This window comes from Pseudogymnoascus verrucosus (genome assembly GCF_001662655.1).
Source record: "Pseudogymnoascus verrucosus strain UAMH 10579 unplaced genomic scaffold scaffold_3, whole genome shotgun sequence".
NCBI lineage: Eukaryota > Fungi > Ascomycota > Leotiomycetes > Thelebolales > Thelebolaceae > Pseudogymnoascus > Pseudogymnoascus verrucosus.
Genome location: NW_017263654.1, coordinates 246,485 through 260,696, shown reverse-complemented (window position 1 = coordinate 260,696; position 14,212 = coordinate 246,485). Strand labels below are relative to the sequence as shown.

General features: G+C 50.3%; 5 protein-coding genes across 5 annotated transcripts; 3 read left to right on the top strand and 2 right to left on the bottom strand.

Annotated features, from left to right (window-relative positions):
* Positions 1-77: 77 nt before the first annotated feature.
* Positions 78-3,305, top strand: VE01_01098 (uncharacterized protein; the record flags this gene model as incomplete). The annotated part of the gene is made up of 4 exons (XM_018270625.2): positions 78-773; positions 845-1,561; positions 1,615-2,962; positions 3,056-3,305. Exons 2-4 carry the CDS (start codon positions 934-936, stop codon positions 3,303-3,305), a joined length of 2,226 nt encoding a protein of 741 aa, XP_018134517.1. The 5' UTR covers positions 78-773; positions 845-933.
* Positions 3,306-4,437: 1,132 nt separating this feature from the next.
* VE01_01097 (uncharacterized protein) lies at positions 4,438-6,728 on the bottom strand. Its single transcript, XM_018270624.2, has 4 exons — positions 6,296-6,728; positions 5,603-6,214; positions 5,412-5,555; positions 4,438-5,359 (listed from the first exon to the last, which is right to left on the bottom strand). The coding sequence occupies exons 1-4, from the start codon at positions 6,353-6,355 to the stop codon at positions 4,499-4,501; spliced, it is 1,677 nt and encodes a 558-aa protein (XP_018134407.2). The 5' UTR covers positions 6,356-6,728; the 3' UTR covers positions 4,438-4,498.
* Positions 6,729-6,755: 27 nt separating this feature from the next.
* VE01_01096 (uncharacterized protein) lies at positions 6,756-8,365 on the top strand. Its single transcript, XM_018270623.2, has 3 exons — positions 6,756-7,538; positions 7,591-7,677; positions 7,730-8,365. The coding sequence occupies exons 1-3, from the start codon at positions 7,261-7,263 to the stop codon at positions 8,187-8,189; spliced, it is 825 nt and encodes a 274-aa protein (XP_018134408.1). The 5' UTR covers positions 6,756-7,260; the 3' UTR covers positions 8,190-8,365.
* A 611-nt stretch (positions 8,366-8,976) lies between these two features.
* Positions 8,977-11,608, top strand: VE01_01095 (uncharacterized protein). The gene is made up of 5 exons (XM_018270622.2): positions 8,977-9,544; positions 9,598-9,902; positions 9,981-10,114; positions 10,180-10,501; positions 10,553-11,608. Exons 1-5 carry the CDS (start codon positions 9,436-9,438, stop codon positions 11,339-11,341), a joined length of 1,659 nt encoding a protein of 552 aa, XP_018134405.1. The 5' UTR covers positions 8,977-9,435; the 3' UTR covers positions 11,342-11,608.
* Positions 11,609-11,685: 77 nt separating this feature from the next.
* Positions 11,686-13,681, bottom strand: VE01_01094 (uncharacterized protein). The gene is made up of 5 exons (XM_018270621.2): positions 13,576-13,681; positions 13,397-13,415; positions 13,141-13,299; positions 12,868-13,024; positions 11,686-12,808 (listed from the first exon to the last, which is right to left on the bottom strand). Exons 1-5 carry the CDS (start codon positions 13,597-13,599, stop codon positions 12,142-12,144), a joined length of 1,026 nt encoding a protein of 341 aa, XP_018134406.1. The 5' UTR covers positions 13,600-13,681; the 3' UTR covers positions 11,686-12,141.
* Between the last annotated feature and the right edge of the window lie 531 nt (positions 13,682-14,212).

The following is a 14,212-nucleotide window of genomic DNA, read 5'->3' as shown; positions in this document are numbered from 1 at the left end:
CGGCGGTCGCGCGCGCCTGTTGGTGTTGTTGTTGTCGTCGTCGCGGGGGGTCATAGAGTAGTAGTAGTAGATTATAGATATTGCCCATTGCTTTGGTCTTTCTTGTATATATCTCTACCCCCGCCATTGCTGACCTCGTCGCTGTCGTCATCTACCCTTTCTGTGTTGAGTTACTCCTGGTATCCGTTGAAGCCACAGAGAGACACCCCACGTCGATCACCACCCACGACGAAACCAGCTCGACATTCCACGTGTGGACGCGCAGTAAGCCCTTCAGAAGCTGGGAGCTGGTCTTGATTGCATTGAAGCTTCATATACTATCCGGGTTTTCTCATCTTCGCCACCATTTTACACCAAGACGGGAGATATTTGTAGCAATTGCCGCCGGTGATCAGTGGTATTTCGAATGGTAACTGTTGGAAGGTGAAAGAAGCTCTCTCTCCAAAACCCCCACAGGGACGAAAGTCGGACAACGCTTGGACACGGCTTGGACAGCTCGACGAGGCCATCTTTTTTCTCCCGAAAATTATACCCCAGGACGTCAAGAATATATTCTGTTTTAATTCATTCGACTGTACTGTACTGCTGTGGTTCAGTGCACCGTCTTTTTGGTGCTGTTGTTCTGTTGCTCCTGGGTTCAATTTGCTCCTTATTTCAACATCCAACATCCCATCTACAACGCTGGAACTCCACTGGACGCACTCACTGGACGCATCACTGGACGGACTCTGCACTCTCCCGCTGAACCCGTCGATTCTACCGTCTTCCTTTCTGTACAGTACCACCCCACACCCAACCAAAAAAAAATTGCGGGAGCGGCCCTAACGAATAGTTCCATTCCCAGAGAACCAAGCAGAGCCAGACAATCCTGCTGCTAGAGCCTTACCCTTACCTTATCTTTGCCTCACCCGAAATCTTTCAGTAATCCTCTCAATGAACTTCTTCCCCAAGTTATCCAAAAAATCAAAGAAGACCACCCCACCACCAGACGACGACGACAACACCCACGACCGCACTCCTCGCGACGACAGTAGTCCTCGCCAGAGTCCTTCTCCAAAGAAGTCCTCTAGCTCATCCTCGAGATCCAATCGTCGTGATTCGAGGGACGAACGCCGACACAGTCATACAACTTCCCACAACAGCGGCTCACGAGGCCCCACCCCAGTCTCGAGAGCCCATACCTTCGACGCAAATACACATCCGCTGAACCTTCCGCCAGACCTGCGACGACTGTCCGCACTGTCCAACATGGCCGAACAAATGCGTTCAGACCCGATGGAGGTCGACACTGACGTGCACGCACAGCCATCGTCACCACCCGCAGAAAAAATCCCCGGGGCCTTCAATTCTACTACACCGAATGGCACGAACGGCACAGCGAACAAGGACAGCATGGACGTGGATAGCGGGGCGCCCACGCCTCCACCGCATAAAAGCCCTCCTACGAGCCCGGTTGCAGCTGCTCCCCCCACGCCGGAGGAGGCGGAGGCTTTCAAGAATGCTGGAAACAAGCATTATAAGGCTAAGGAGTACAGGAAGGCAATTGACGAGTATACCAAAGGTACTATTACCCGACGCACGCACACTGGGAATATCATATTAACAATATTGTAGCCGTCGAGGCAATGCCCTCATCCGCAACATACTTGAACAACCGTGCCGCAGCCTATATCTCCAATGCAAACTACGACAAGGCCCTCGAAGACGCCCTACGCGCCAACGAGCTCGAGCCGAACAGCCCTAAGATCCTACTGAGGTTGGCACGCATTTACACAAACCTAGGCAGGCCGGAGGAGGCATTAAGCACTTACGACCAGATCCAGCCCGCTCCATCAGCAAAGGATGTAGCACCAGCCAAGACCATGAAGCAGCACATCTCGGTAGCAGAAGATGCGCTGAAGCACGGCACAACCGGCTCAATGGCCCTGCACGCCCTCGACCAGGCAGAGAAATTCCTCGGTGTCGGTGCGCAGAAGCCCAGAAAATGGCAGCTGATGCGCGGAGAGGCGTACCTCAAGATGGGCAATGTCAATGCTCTCGGAGACGCCCAGAACGTCGCCATGTCGCTGCTGAGGAGCAACAAATCCGACCCCGAAGCATTGGTGCTGCGAGGAAGGGCTCTATACGCACAAGGCGACAACGAGAAGGCCATCCAGCACTTCCGTCAAGCCCTGAACTGCGACCCCGACTACCGCGACGCCGTCAAGTACCTGCGCATGGTGCAGAAGCTGGACCGCATGAAGTCGGACGGAAACTCAGACTACAAGCTCGGGAAGTGGCAGACGGCGCTGGACAAGTACACCGAGGCGCTAGAGGTGGACCCGCTCAACAAGGGCACAAACTCCAAGCTCCTCCAGAACAGCGCGCTGTGCCGCATCAAGCTGAAGGACTACGAGGGCGCCATCACGGACTGCGAGTCTGCGCTGCGCCTCGACCCCTCCTACACTAAGGCGCGCAAGACGAAGGCCACCGCGCTCGGCCAATCGGGCAACTGGGAAGAAGCGGTGCGTGAGCTGAAAGCGCTCGCGGAATCCGACCCCTCTGACGCCACGCTGCCCAAGGAGATCAGGAAGGCGGAGCTGGAGCTCAAGAAGAGCAAGCGCAAGGATTACTACAAGATCCTTGGGATCGAGAAGGAGGCCAATGAGACGGAGATCAAGAAGGCGTACCGCAAACTCGCTATCGTGCATCATCCCGACAAGAACCCCGATGACAAGGACGCCGAGGACCGCTTCAAGGATATCGGCGAGGCGTACGAGACGCTCAGCGACCCGCAGAAGCGCGCTAAGTACGACAGCGGCGAGGACCTCATGGACCCTGCTGACATGTTTGGCGGCGGCGGCTTCGGGGGTGGAGGTTTCGGCGGCGGCGGCGGAATGGGCGGTATCGACCCAGAGATCCTGTTTCAGATGATGAACGGCGGTGGTGGCGGCGGATTCGGCGGCGGCGGAAGGGGCGGTGGGTTCCCTGGCGGTGGATTCCCAGGCGGTGGTGGTGGTGGACAGCACTTCCATTTCGGATAGCCACCAACTACTACTCCAACCACACCGTCGAGTTCGGAAGATGAGAGCGGTGGCGGCGATGAGAAATCTCGAACGCGGACGCGCGAGCGATGGGGTGCGCCGGAGAGGGACCAGATGGACGGCACGGGGCGCGATAATCGCATAAAGCGCCTCCGCCAGTTCGGGTTCGTGCTCCTGGGCGTGCTAGCGTTTCTACCGCTCGAAGTCGTGCTAGGGCTTGTGGTGATGGTGACGGCTGCGTTGGCGGTGTCGAGGGATTTGAGGATGTGGGTTGTACGTTGATGGGTGTGGGCGCGGCGGCTCTTGCTCGCATTTTTTGTGATTTTTTAAAGGGGGGGGTTAGAGGGGGGGTGTTCTGGTTTGTGTGGGGGGATGGATAGTGGGCAGATGGAGGCATGTGCAAAGATTATTTGGATGGAATCTCAAAGCTGAGAAAGAGAAGAGAATCAAGGGTGCTTGTTGGCTGGTATATGAATCGGCTTACCTACCATTTTGGCTTTTGGTTTTTTGTTTTTCAACTTCGCATACTGTGAGATTTTTTCTTGATATTTGGTGGCGTTTGTGGTCAGACGGACGGTGTGCACACATTTTTCTGCGTTGGCATAAAAGGGATTAGATTGAACAAATAGTGGGCGGTTTTTGTTACTGCAGATGGTGAGGTGGGGTAGAGGGGGAGGAGGGGGAGGAGGGGGAGCGAGCATACGGGATACACGTACACATACATGCATTATGGGTTGCATTGCATTATAGAGATTTCTTAAGGAACTATAATTTCTTGTGCATGAATAGAGGCAGGAAAGCTTGGTTTGGAGGTGCTTCTGATGATAGTGCTGTAGTATAAACTTGTAGTATTTCTTAAACCACTCTTGAATAGTACTCTCATCTTAAGCCCTTACACACTGCTGAGCAATTGGCTTAGTTGTAATAAAATGGAACTCTCGAAGCTCATTCCTAATAAGCTTACTAAGCCAGCTTTTGTGAGGGTGGTGGCAGTAGCTTCCGTAGGTGGCATATAGCTGTAAAGGTCATTTGCCAGGTAGCTCCTAGGCCTAGCTCATATTGTAGTATTATCCACTGTTTTAGAGCTTCTATTTGTGCTGTATTAAGCAGCTTATTCTGACCTCTACAGGGCTTCTGGGGCTGGTAGAGTTGCTGCATGCTTGACTGTAGAGTTGATCTTAGAACATGGAAAATCCGAGAGGCAACAGCTACAGACTCAGTTGGATTGTCTGCTAGCCACTAACAGGCGTTTGATAGAGGAGTCCCTTCCATTAAATTGATTCCATTAAGTTACTATATAAAATACTATATACGGGAATGTTGTAGGTTTTGGTGAGGGGTAGCGGTGAACTGGCACCAGTACAAATTGAGAGATCTCGCAGACGAAGTTCGCTTCCACCTACGATTACATAGCTGTCATTTAACCTGTCTATATTTCCAAGTCTTAAAATCTAATATCTTATAATATACAACGATTACCACTCGTCAGTCGTCCCATTTTCTTGTATCGTTAGCTCCGTGTCATGCCACGTTGGCGGATCTTTTCTCAAACCTAGTAAAATCGCCAACGCCCTCGCCTGCTGGATGCCCATAACATTCGCAATCTTTTCCAGCCGCTGTACTACCCATGCCCTCATCACATTCGACACCATATTCGTGCACGCGGCTGTAAATAGTGGCCAGAGTAGCAAATTGCCGCAGGCGGCACGGGGTACATGCTCTGATTGTGGATATTCGGTGAGTAGATAGCTCCCAGAAGGCGCGTCGCAGAGGTAGTAGGGCACGGTCGCGCATATATCCTGTGTAAGTTGGACAATGACAGTGCGGCTGTGGGATATCTGGGATTGGTACTGCTGTTGCAATAAGAATTGGCTGTCCTCGGCTAAATTCGGGAATTCCTCATCCTCATCTTCGTACTGGAATTCGGAGTGGCATAGATGGCTCAACTGGACGATGAGAAGTTCATTCAATAAAATGCGGACGCTGCGGTAGCTATTCCAAGAGGTGGCAGTCAAAATGCTGGAGTATGTGTGATAATAATCCGCGAATACGGCATCGGAGCGGGCCATGAGAGGTACGATGTTGTAGCGGTATGGACTTTCCGCCGCCCAGGCAGCAAGAGAAGCTTCGATCATCAACGCGGCGGATACAATGGCAGCAGAGTTAGTGAAGTCATGCATTGAAGTCATGAGGGAGCGTAGGTTGCAGAATTCGATGACCAGAAAGGAGAGTTTGCTTGCAGTAAGGTCTTCGCCGCTTTCATAAGGGAGGGATAAGAGTGACCAGGAGGTGATGGTTTCGGGAATTGCTGCACGCCTTTGCATAGAGTTGATTATCTTTGCGAATGTTAATACTAGGTGCTGAAGCTCCGCAGAAAGAGGCGCTTACAATTTGGGTCCGCAAGTAGCGGAATATTTGGCGGCCTGTTTCTGTTTGAAGTTGTTCTTTACCGCGAAGATACAAGATCTGTGCGGCGCCATTAATGTGCTGGGTCCAAGATTTCATTGACCTTGGAGTATTGCATGTATTTGTCTACCATATTATGTTAGATGTGATTTAGAGCGCGTCACAACACTTACTTCAAATAATCCTAATAACATCACTGTAATGAGTGTTTGATCGGCTTTGGCATCTTGAGTGCATAATGCCCTGTTCGTAGCGCTTACTGCACGGTTATACTTTACTTTGGCTGCATACATAACACTCGAATTGTTGCTTTTGGTATGTGATATACCAACCATGCCAAGGGATATAACCACGTCGGTCAAAGCAGTTCCCACGGTCCCTTGGCAGTTTATAACGTCTGGGATGTAATCGAAAAAGCCCTTGGCAGATTGACCTCCTTCCCAGGAATAGTTTCTCAAGAAATAGCACGTGGCCTGGAAATCTAGGGAATCGCGCAAAGCTGGGGATATTATTTCAGCTAAGACCTCAGACTCAGGACTTGAATGGCGAGATGAACTCTGACTGAAAGCGAAGCCATAACTGGCAGACTCAGGACATGAACGACGGGATGAAGTCTCGCTAGAAATGAAGCCATAACTAGTTGGGGTTGGTGACGATTTAGCACGACCTTGGCGAACGAATTTCTGGGTCTGATCAACGAATCGATGTTCTGACAGATCCTTATATCCATGGCAGCTGCGTCTAGCCCGGATACATTGACTGCAGGATGGCCTTGCTTGATCACACTGTAGTACTCAAAGTTAGCGTCCGTCTCGACTTCCAAGAGCTCTCTCTAGGGAAGCGGAGGTTGAGACTAAGCTACTGACCTTGGTCCTCTTTGCTCGACACGGTGCGCATCCTTTACTTTGCTTCACAGCGAAACTCATACTATAGAAGTGTTCCGAGGTTAGGCTGTCGTAGCATGCGTAGAAATCGGAAGTCTGGAGCTGCCAAGTGGATGATATAAGCCTCGTCGTTGTCAGTCAAAAGGGATGACGCAACAAAGACGAAAACGCTAAGTCTTACCCGCCAGCGGTAGTGAAACTAGTGGTAGAGTAGGGCTAATGGTGACTATAAGGTCCATCTATCAGTAACGGAGTAGATAAGCTGGAACGTGGAGGTGGCAAAAATAGTATTAACAATTAGGGGCGGACCCGTTTGACCCTAGTGCCAAGGATGATCAAGCTTTTGGGTTGTGACGGTCGGGCCACTAGTGCTCTTCTGGAAGGAAGCTCGTAGCGTGGTCTACACACACTGACGCCTTTTCTTTAGATTATCCATGCAGAACTCAATATATGACTTTATAGCCCATTTTATCTGCAGGCTTACGCCTTCCTGCCGCGTAGTTTCTTAGCTCTCTCAGCCCAGCCACTCAACTGCGTACCCGCAACTCCGCTGTCCGCAGCAAATCAACCAGATGCGGTACCAGCATGCTTGTTGGGGTCCACGATGCAGGTTGCCTAAAACGACCCTACAGTCGCGAGAGGGGGCTGTCGCAAGGTGAGCACTACGATCCCGCTTGCTACTTGGGGACCATGCCTCGCAAAGGTGTTCGTAATGCTACGTCGAAAATCGATAATTCGCAACATTTCGAGGTACAAATGTCTTCAGTATTGTTAGGGTAACCGCCCACGAGATAGGAGTATAAGATTAAGTGAACAGACTCTCTTTTAATTCCTTCTATCATTCAGAATCATATTCATCGCTTCATCGACATCGTTATATCATCGCTCCTCCCACATTTCATTCTCATTTCCTCAATCCCCCAGCTGTACATCGTTTATCAATCAAGATGGGCCCGAGTCAAAAAGTCATCGCCATCATAGAACTCTGCGTCTATGTCCCTATATTCTTCCTCGCCGCCTTTGTCGTTTTCCGCCATGGCTTCCGCAGACAGCTTGGATGGATCTACCTGGTGATATTCTGCGGCGTCCGATGCGCAGGTGCCGGCTTCAGAATCGCAAGTGAGGCGAACCCCAACAATGAGACGGATCAGGAGTGGTCGGCTATTCTCCAATCCGTTGGTCTCAGTCCGTTACTTATGGCCACACTGGGTCTCCTGAAGAGAATGTGAGTTACGACGGAACCTTGAGCGACGAATATACGCTGACTCCGACTTTAGAACCGATGAAGTCTCCCTCACCATACCGTCCAATTCGTCATCAGGGTACATGAACAGTCTGGCCAGTGTTGGTGCTATTGGAAAAGTGTATGTTGCTCCTCCACTGTTAGCCCACGCTTGAACTGACACACCGTCACAGGAGCGGTATCATTACCAAACGCGCTACCGCCATTTCCCGCCGAAGCCGTATCATTCAAATCGCACAATTGCCCACAACAATCGCTCTTATCCTCTGTATCGTCGGCGGCACAGACGAGGCCTCATCTGACCCGTCAAGCCGCAGCGACGGTCCCAAATACTTCAAGATCGGCATTGCGATATTTATTATTGTCTACTTGCTTCTGGTGTTCTTGACCCTCATCACCGCTCGGGATGTGCATAGAGCACCAGCTGGGGAGCGCCGTGTCTACATTGCTGTTGCTGTTGCGCTCCCTTTCATAGCAGTGAGGCTACTTTGGAGTATTCTGTCTGTCTTTACGACGTTCAAGTCTTTCTCTGCAGTTGGGGGAAATACTGTCGTTGAGCTCTGTATGGCTCTCGTTGAGGAGTTTGTCGTGGTGGTAATGTATACTATTGTTGGGCTCACTATCTCGAAATGAGAGGGATACTATGGAGGTTGTGCTTCTGCGGAAGATGAGGAAATTGTTACTCCTCGCCACAAAATAAATGTTAGCTGTAGACTTAGCTAGACAGGGTTGATTTCCTTTAGGTTCATGGCGCTTTGGACGGGATTAGCATTAAGGTATAAACTTAATATACGCTTATAGATTTCAATGTCATATAAATTTTATTTAACTCTGATATTACAACTTGGTACTTTCAAACATCAAAATGATTCCGGGAGGCCTTTAAAGGGTTTAGCCTGGTTTTATTTGCTCTACTCTGACGAAATTGAAGCCGGACTAGAAAATAACTAGATAATAACTAGAAGTCTTACAACAGGACCACGTCGTTAAACCTAGCCATTACAACAGTTGCGAATACCTTCAAATGTGTACATTGCAAAATCACACACCAGGGATTTAAACAGATCTGTGGAGCTCATTAGGACATATGATTGAGCTCAGAGCCTGAAAACAATTTCATTAACGATATGGTGTATTATTTCGGACTCAGCGACCCGTTAAGGGGCGCGGTTTGTCATCAGTCAGTTGTAGCTTCGAGGGGTGGATGAAAACGCTGGAAGATACTAGGCAATATTGAAGGAAGGCGCTAAAACATTTAGGCTAGCGAGTAGTAACCCTGCGCTATGCCATTTAAGGCTAGAGGCTCGCAGTGTGCGACGTGGCTACGCTAGCGCCTTGCATCCATGCCGTTATGCCATTTAAGGCTAGAGGCTCGTAGTCCAGAACGAATGCCTCATGCCTAAGACGGAGTCGTGGGACATACCAAACAAAGTCCAGGCAATAGAGTTCTTCCTACCGGCTCTATTGCGTATTTCCTCTGATGACTCCCATCTTTTCTTGTTTTGCGTGTGGGCAATAGCGTACCTTCAGGTGCCAAGCTGGAGAGGAATCTAGAAGCCAAGACCTCGGAGCTACCTCAACGAACTTTGTTTCCATTTTGGGCTTCTGCTATGATGCTCTTGAGTAATCATTTTTGTGGCATTGCTACGTCTTAATGTCCCCATTCGGAACTGGTGTTCGTAAAGGCTTAGCAAATGCAAATATTCGCGACAGTACACAATTCCATTCTATAAAGCGGTGGGTATTGCTGTAGGTGCTTCCTCGGGTGTTTCTTATATTCACACATTTTACCTATCTACTATTTTAATTTACGTCCTATTTTTGGATACGCCAACCTATATCTTTCCTCATCAAAAAGACTCTGCCTGTATCAGAAGCCATGGGGAAACTGAGAGGTCTTCTATCATCAGGCATTGGCCTTGCCATGGAAGCTGCTTCGGCCCAGAGTTCACAATCCCCCAGGGTCTACGACTCTTCAAGATACGAAAGTAGGTTCTCTGCCACAGGACAACTTCAAATCTCCAAATACTGAAATAAGAAGGAGCGAACTACCATTCGAGAAGCCTGGATGGGTTTCAGCAGTCTCAACTTGCGCACTTTAGTGACGAGAACTATGCACGAACAGAGTTCAATGAGACAGGCAACGAAATTTACGACGAGCAACAATTTTGCTCGGAGCAGCTTTTAACTCAAGGAGGTCTCTCATATCCCGTTATTATCCCTCAGCGCAGGCCAGAAAATAAAAGTCGTGGTTGGTCCAGGGCGTATGCTCCCGCCCTCGAAGGTTGCGGCATTGATCAAGAAACATTTCTGTCGTTCATTGAGTCATTTAACAGAGAGAGTCAGGTCTGTTAATCTCATTTCATGCCCGGTGGCGAATTTCGTTCCATAATCGATCAACGCTTACTAGCATTTGATTAACAGTCTTCTCCTTACCTGGATGCTGTCAACGTGGCAGCACTTGGAGTGGGATTTGCTCCAGGAATCGCGCCCATCGTCATTTCAACTGCTCTGCCAATTGCTGTACAATATGCAAAACAATCTCAGACCAATCATAAGTAAGCCTACTTGGCGTTCGAAAGATCTAGACACCCATACTGATGGCTTAATTTTCCTTCATCAGAACAAAGACATACTTGGATAGAATGAACGAAGAGCTCTTCGTCCCCCATGGATTGTTTGCTATGGTTATGACATACAAGCCAGAGCAATCCAGCACGATTGTCAATACTAATTCAATTTCTTCTTCGCAATTGCAAGACACTGCAGCAAACAGGTTCGAAAATCCAGAAAATATTCGAACCCAAAGATTCCAAATGCCCGAGGCGTCTCCTCTAATTTTTTTCGAGGCCGGATCTCTTCCCACTGATCAACCATCCAATCGCCTTGACAAGATCACCGATTTTATCTCTGACTACCATGACCGTCGAGCACGGGCACGATTTGTAAGTGTTTACTCCGTGGACTAAGTAGCAGGTCGTCTAACATATCATTAGGCGGAAGGTAATCCAGGCTCACCCCTTGCCGGACCAGCTCCAAAGTTCGGTAACCGCTTCGCTGACCCGACTTCGACCAACAATAACGGCAGCTTACTATCGACAATATCTGGAAACGACCGACAGAGTGACAAAGAAACGAGCAAAAGATCGAGAAAAGAGGAACGAAACGCTCAAAGGGAAGGCCGTAGAGGGCCAAAGGATAATGGAAACGAACGTGGGCATCTTATACACGGACTTGTTTCAAATCTAGCGGAGAGGTCCGGCCATGGCGGAAGTTTTGGACGTGGGCGCCCTCGACTTATATCAGGTGTGCGGGGTATCGTGAATGGCTCTGGCTCATCCACAGCAAATAGGAAGGACCAGGGCCTTTTGAAGTCCATTAAGAGCATTGAGGCGAATTCAGATGTGCTATATCTGATGATCGTCAACAACCCTACATCCGACATCGCCTCTCGTGAACCTCGATCTCCGCATGGCACGAGGCAGAATCCGGAAGAAGTGTATGATTGGCAAGAAGATCCGCAACTGGACTATTCTTACGACGGCGCACTGTCTGGCGAACGGTTTCATCCAAGGGATAGGCATGATCCGACGCACGATGAGCGGTATACTACAGACAACTATGGCCGTTTCGAGCAGCAGGTGGTGCCATACCAGTATCAATATCAGCAGAATACCCCTAGCAGCCCACCGCCGAGATACAACGGCATCGTCACGAGACGGGATACAAGGCCGCAAAACTGGGATCGAAATGATGACAAGGAGTACTGTGTGACGGGATTTTAGGTCACCATCCGAATATGTGGGATGGATTTTTATTGTAGGTTTGGTTATGATGACGTGGTTGGATTTGGATTTGGATGAAGAACAGTACGACTTGCTTAGGAATTATTTGGAATTGAGAAACACAACACAGGCTAGAAGATTAATTTAACCTTTAAGTCCACCTGAGCCCTGTACCGACACCTCTCTTGTAACTGCGTACTCAATTCTTATGTGCGGCTAAGCTGTGGCTGCGTATTCGCCAAATGCTTACGACAGATAACATCAGGGGGGCCTCGACTTATCAACGACGATCGTTTGCTTGTTATCTGCGAGTGTAATAAGAATAATACTATAAATTTTAAATCCTTTTAACATAAGTAGTATTATATAAGATAACAATATGTCCACCAGCCAACATTCCTATCAAAAATCACATCCTCTTCAACACAACACGTTCAAAGCATTAAGCAGTAGTAGTACTAATTCACATTTTTTCCTAATTTCTTTAATAAAAACCCTTTTCCTCCAGCAATCCGCAGTTGAGAACGGACGCCAAAACAAAAAAAGTATAAGACAACCACAACAACACACAGAAAGATTTTCCAGTTTATCCATCCCCCCCGCACCACCATCCACCTATTCGTCCCCTCTCATTTATTTTGGCGAGAGGAGTAACCAACTTGCTTGCTAACTAAAAACACCACCCGAACACCCCCTCCCAGATCAGAATCCATTAATTAAAAAGGTTCCCATAAAAGAGGTTAAGTAATCGAAGATGGCAAAGAGTAGCAGCGTAACTGCGATGAACAGTGAGGCAGCACTTAAGCGCCCAGGCTGGGGAAAGCCTTCTGGTCCTCAGTGTTGATGGGAGCAGCGCCGCCTCTGGGGGCACCACCACCAGTGCGCGGGGCACCACCACGGGGACCACCACGTCCGCCACGAGGGGCGCCATCACCGCGAGGACCACGGAAGGCACCGCGCTCGCCACGGAAGTTGCCGCGCTCGCCGCGATCACCGCCGCGACGGGGTCCGTCACCGCGTCCGCGGCCGCCACGGCCGGAGTCACGGCTGGGCTGCTCGACGAAGCGCTGGTCAATCTCAACGACCTCCTTCTGCTTGCGCTCGCGGGCGCGCTTGGCCTTGGTGGCGGCGGCGGCGATGAAGGCCTCCTCCTCCTCCTTCTTGAGCTCGCTGGCGCTGGCCCACTTCTTGTCCGCCTTGGTGCCCTCGTTGGCCTTGCGGGTGGCGGAGGCGGAGAGGGAGAGCTTCTCGGCTTGAGCGATGAGGTAGTCGGCGTAGGACACGTTGTTGTCCTGCTCCTCCTCCTCGGGGGTGCGGCCGTCGGCGTTGACGGGGGCGGCGTCGCCGTCCTCGGTCAGAGCGACCTTGCCGTCGGCCTTGGCGAGGGCCTCACCGGCGACCTCGTCGGCACCGGCGGCCTCTCCGGTCTCACCGCCCCAGCCGTGAGCAACCTGCTTGTCGGCGTCACTGGGAAGGGAAGTTAGCTTTTGGTCATGCGTATCAATTGGGAACGGGATGATGCTCACCCGACGACAGCGCGGGAGTGACGGTCGTTCAGGCGAGGTCCGCCACGTCCACCACGGGGTCCACCACGGCCGCCACGGCCACCGTAGGTACCAGCAGTGCGGTCCTCAGTCGGCTTGGTGCGGTTGTTGGCGCTGCCGGCGTTGCGGTCACGGTAAGCTGTATATCAAACACCGAGGTTAGCTTGCTTGGCGCTAAAAAATCCTAGCGCTATTTGGCCTGGGGAAAGCTCAGAAAGCTCAATTGACTCGCGCCACGGGGAATTGTTTACGAACCTCCCTCGTTGCCACCGGGTCCACGACGGGGGGCGACGTTCGCTGGGGCGCCTGGGGCCTCGCGGGGGGCGCTGCGCTTGTCGGTGCGAGCGGGAGTCCTGTCGATGACCTTCACAGGTGGCTCGGGCTCCTTGTCGGAGTCCTCATCGTGGTTGTTTCCTAAACGACACGTCTGTCAGTCTTCCCATTCCCATCGTTTGTAGCTTGCCATCGAGAATTCCGGTGGGGTTTTTTCGACGGGTTGATGGTGTCATACCGAGAAGCTCGTACAGGTTCTGCAAATCACACGAGTTAGCTTCCAATCCGAGTCATGGTCAATGTTTACTGCGCGAGCTCGAAAGAACACGCGCATTCGCCCGTCTTCGCAGCTGCTGCAATCGCAGACGCGGCAGCTGCAATTGATCGGGATTTGGGGATTGGATTTTTGCGCTTTACCTTTGAAACGACGGTGTCAGTCATCGTGTCCGCCTAGCTCAAGTGCCTCCGAAGAAGGCCTTGCTACCGAGTAAACAATTCGAGTAGGTGGTTGGAGGGATTCGAGATGGACAGATCCTATATATCAGGATCCTGTCTCTCGAGATGGTGAAGTTGCTGCTGAAGCTTGGGTTGGGCTTGAAGTGCGATGGAAGACGGCAAAAGCGGTTTGGCAGGGCGAGAACTTTCAGTAGTAGCCAAAATGCGGTAATGCCTCAAATTTCCGCCTTGCTGCATTCTCGCTTAAGTAGGGCAAAGAGTGACCAGTAGTACTGTCTGTACTATTAACAACTACGTAGTGCTATAATAAGTATGGAGTTATGTTAGTTAGTCTAATGGAATAGTTTAGTTACTCTAACTCTACTATTTGTACTACATTATAGAAAAACTACATTTATAGAGAATTGTACTACAGTATAAGTATAACTGTGGCGATTAATATCTTAAAAGAAAATCCATTATTTATTCCATTATTCTAGTGCACAAACGAGACGAAACGAAGTCTTCCTATTCCAGTTTCAACCCCCTCAACGTCAATCAATTAAAACTCAATTACACCCGCTACAATTGGCTTACACACTCCAAACGATGACGACTC

What these genes read in the sequence shown, in the direction of transcription:
- VE01_01095 (XM_018270622.2), top strand. Translation starts at nt 9,436, where the DNA reads ATGGGGAAACTGAGAGGTCTTCTATCATCAGGCATTGGCCTTGCCATG. An exon ending in CAATCTCAGACCAATCATAA is followed by an intron (nt 10,115 to 10,179) that starts GTAAGCCTACTT and finishes TTCCTTCATCAG; the next exon opens with AACAAAGACATACTTGGATA. An exon ending in GTCGAGCACGGGCACGATTT is followed by an intron (nt 10,502 to 10,552) that starts GTAAGTGTTTAC and finishes ACATATCATTAG; the next exon opens with GCGGAAGGTAATCCAGGCTC.
- VE01_01096 (XM_018270623.2), top strand. Translation starts at nt 7,261, where the DNA reads ATGGGCCCGAGTCAAAAAGTCATCGCCATCATAGAACTCTGCGTCTAT. An exon ending in CTGGGTCTCCTGAAGAGAAT is followed by an intron (nt 7,539 to 7,590) that starts GTGAGTTACGAC and finishes CTCCGACTTTAG; the next exon opens with AACCGATGAAGTCTCCCTCA. An exon ending in GTTGGTGCTATTGGAAAAGT is followed by an intron (nt 7,678 to 7,729) that starts GTATGTTGCTCC and finishes ACACCGTCACAG; the next exon opens with GAGCGGTATCATTACCAAAC.
- VE01_01097 (XM_018270624.2), bottom strand. Translation starts at nt 6,355, where the DNA reads ATGAGTTTCGCTGTGAAGCAAAGTAAAGGATGCGCACCGTGTCGAGCA. An exon ending in GTCGAGCAAAGAGGACCAAG is followed by an intron (nt 6,215 to 6,295) that starts GTCAGTAGCTTA and finishes TGAGTACTACAG; the next exon opens with TGTGATCAAGCAAGGCCATC. An exon ending in GCTACTTGCGGACCCAAATT is followed by an intron (nt 5,360 to 5,411) that starts GTAAGCGCCTCT and finishes ACATTCGCAAAG; the next exon opens with ATAATCAACTCTATGCAAAG.
- VE01_01094 (XM_018270621.2), bottom strand. Translation starts at nt 13,599, where the DNA reads ATGACTGACACCGTCGTTTCAAAG. An exon ending in ACCCGGTGGCAACGAGGGAG is followed by an intron (nt 13,025 to 13,140) that starts GTTCGTAAACAA and finishes TTTGATATACAG; the next exon opens with CTTACCGTGACCGCAACGCC. An exon ending in CACTCCCGCGCTGTCGTCGG is followed by an intron (nt 12,809 to 12,867) that starts GTGAGCATCATC and finishes TTCCCTTCCCAG; the next exon opens with TGACGCCGACAAGCAGGTTG.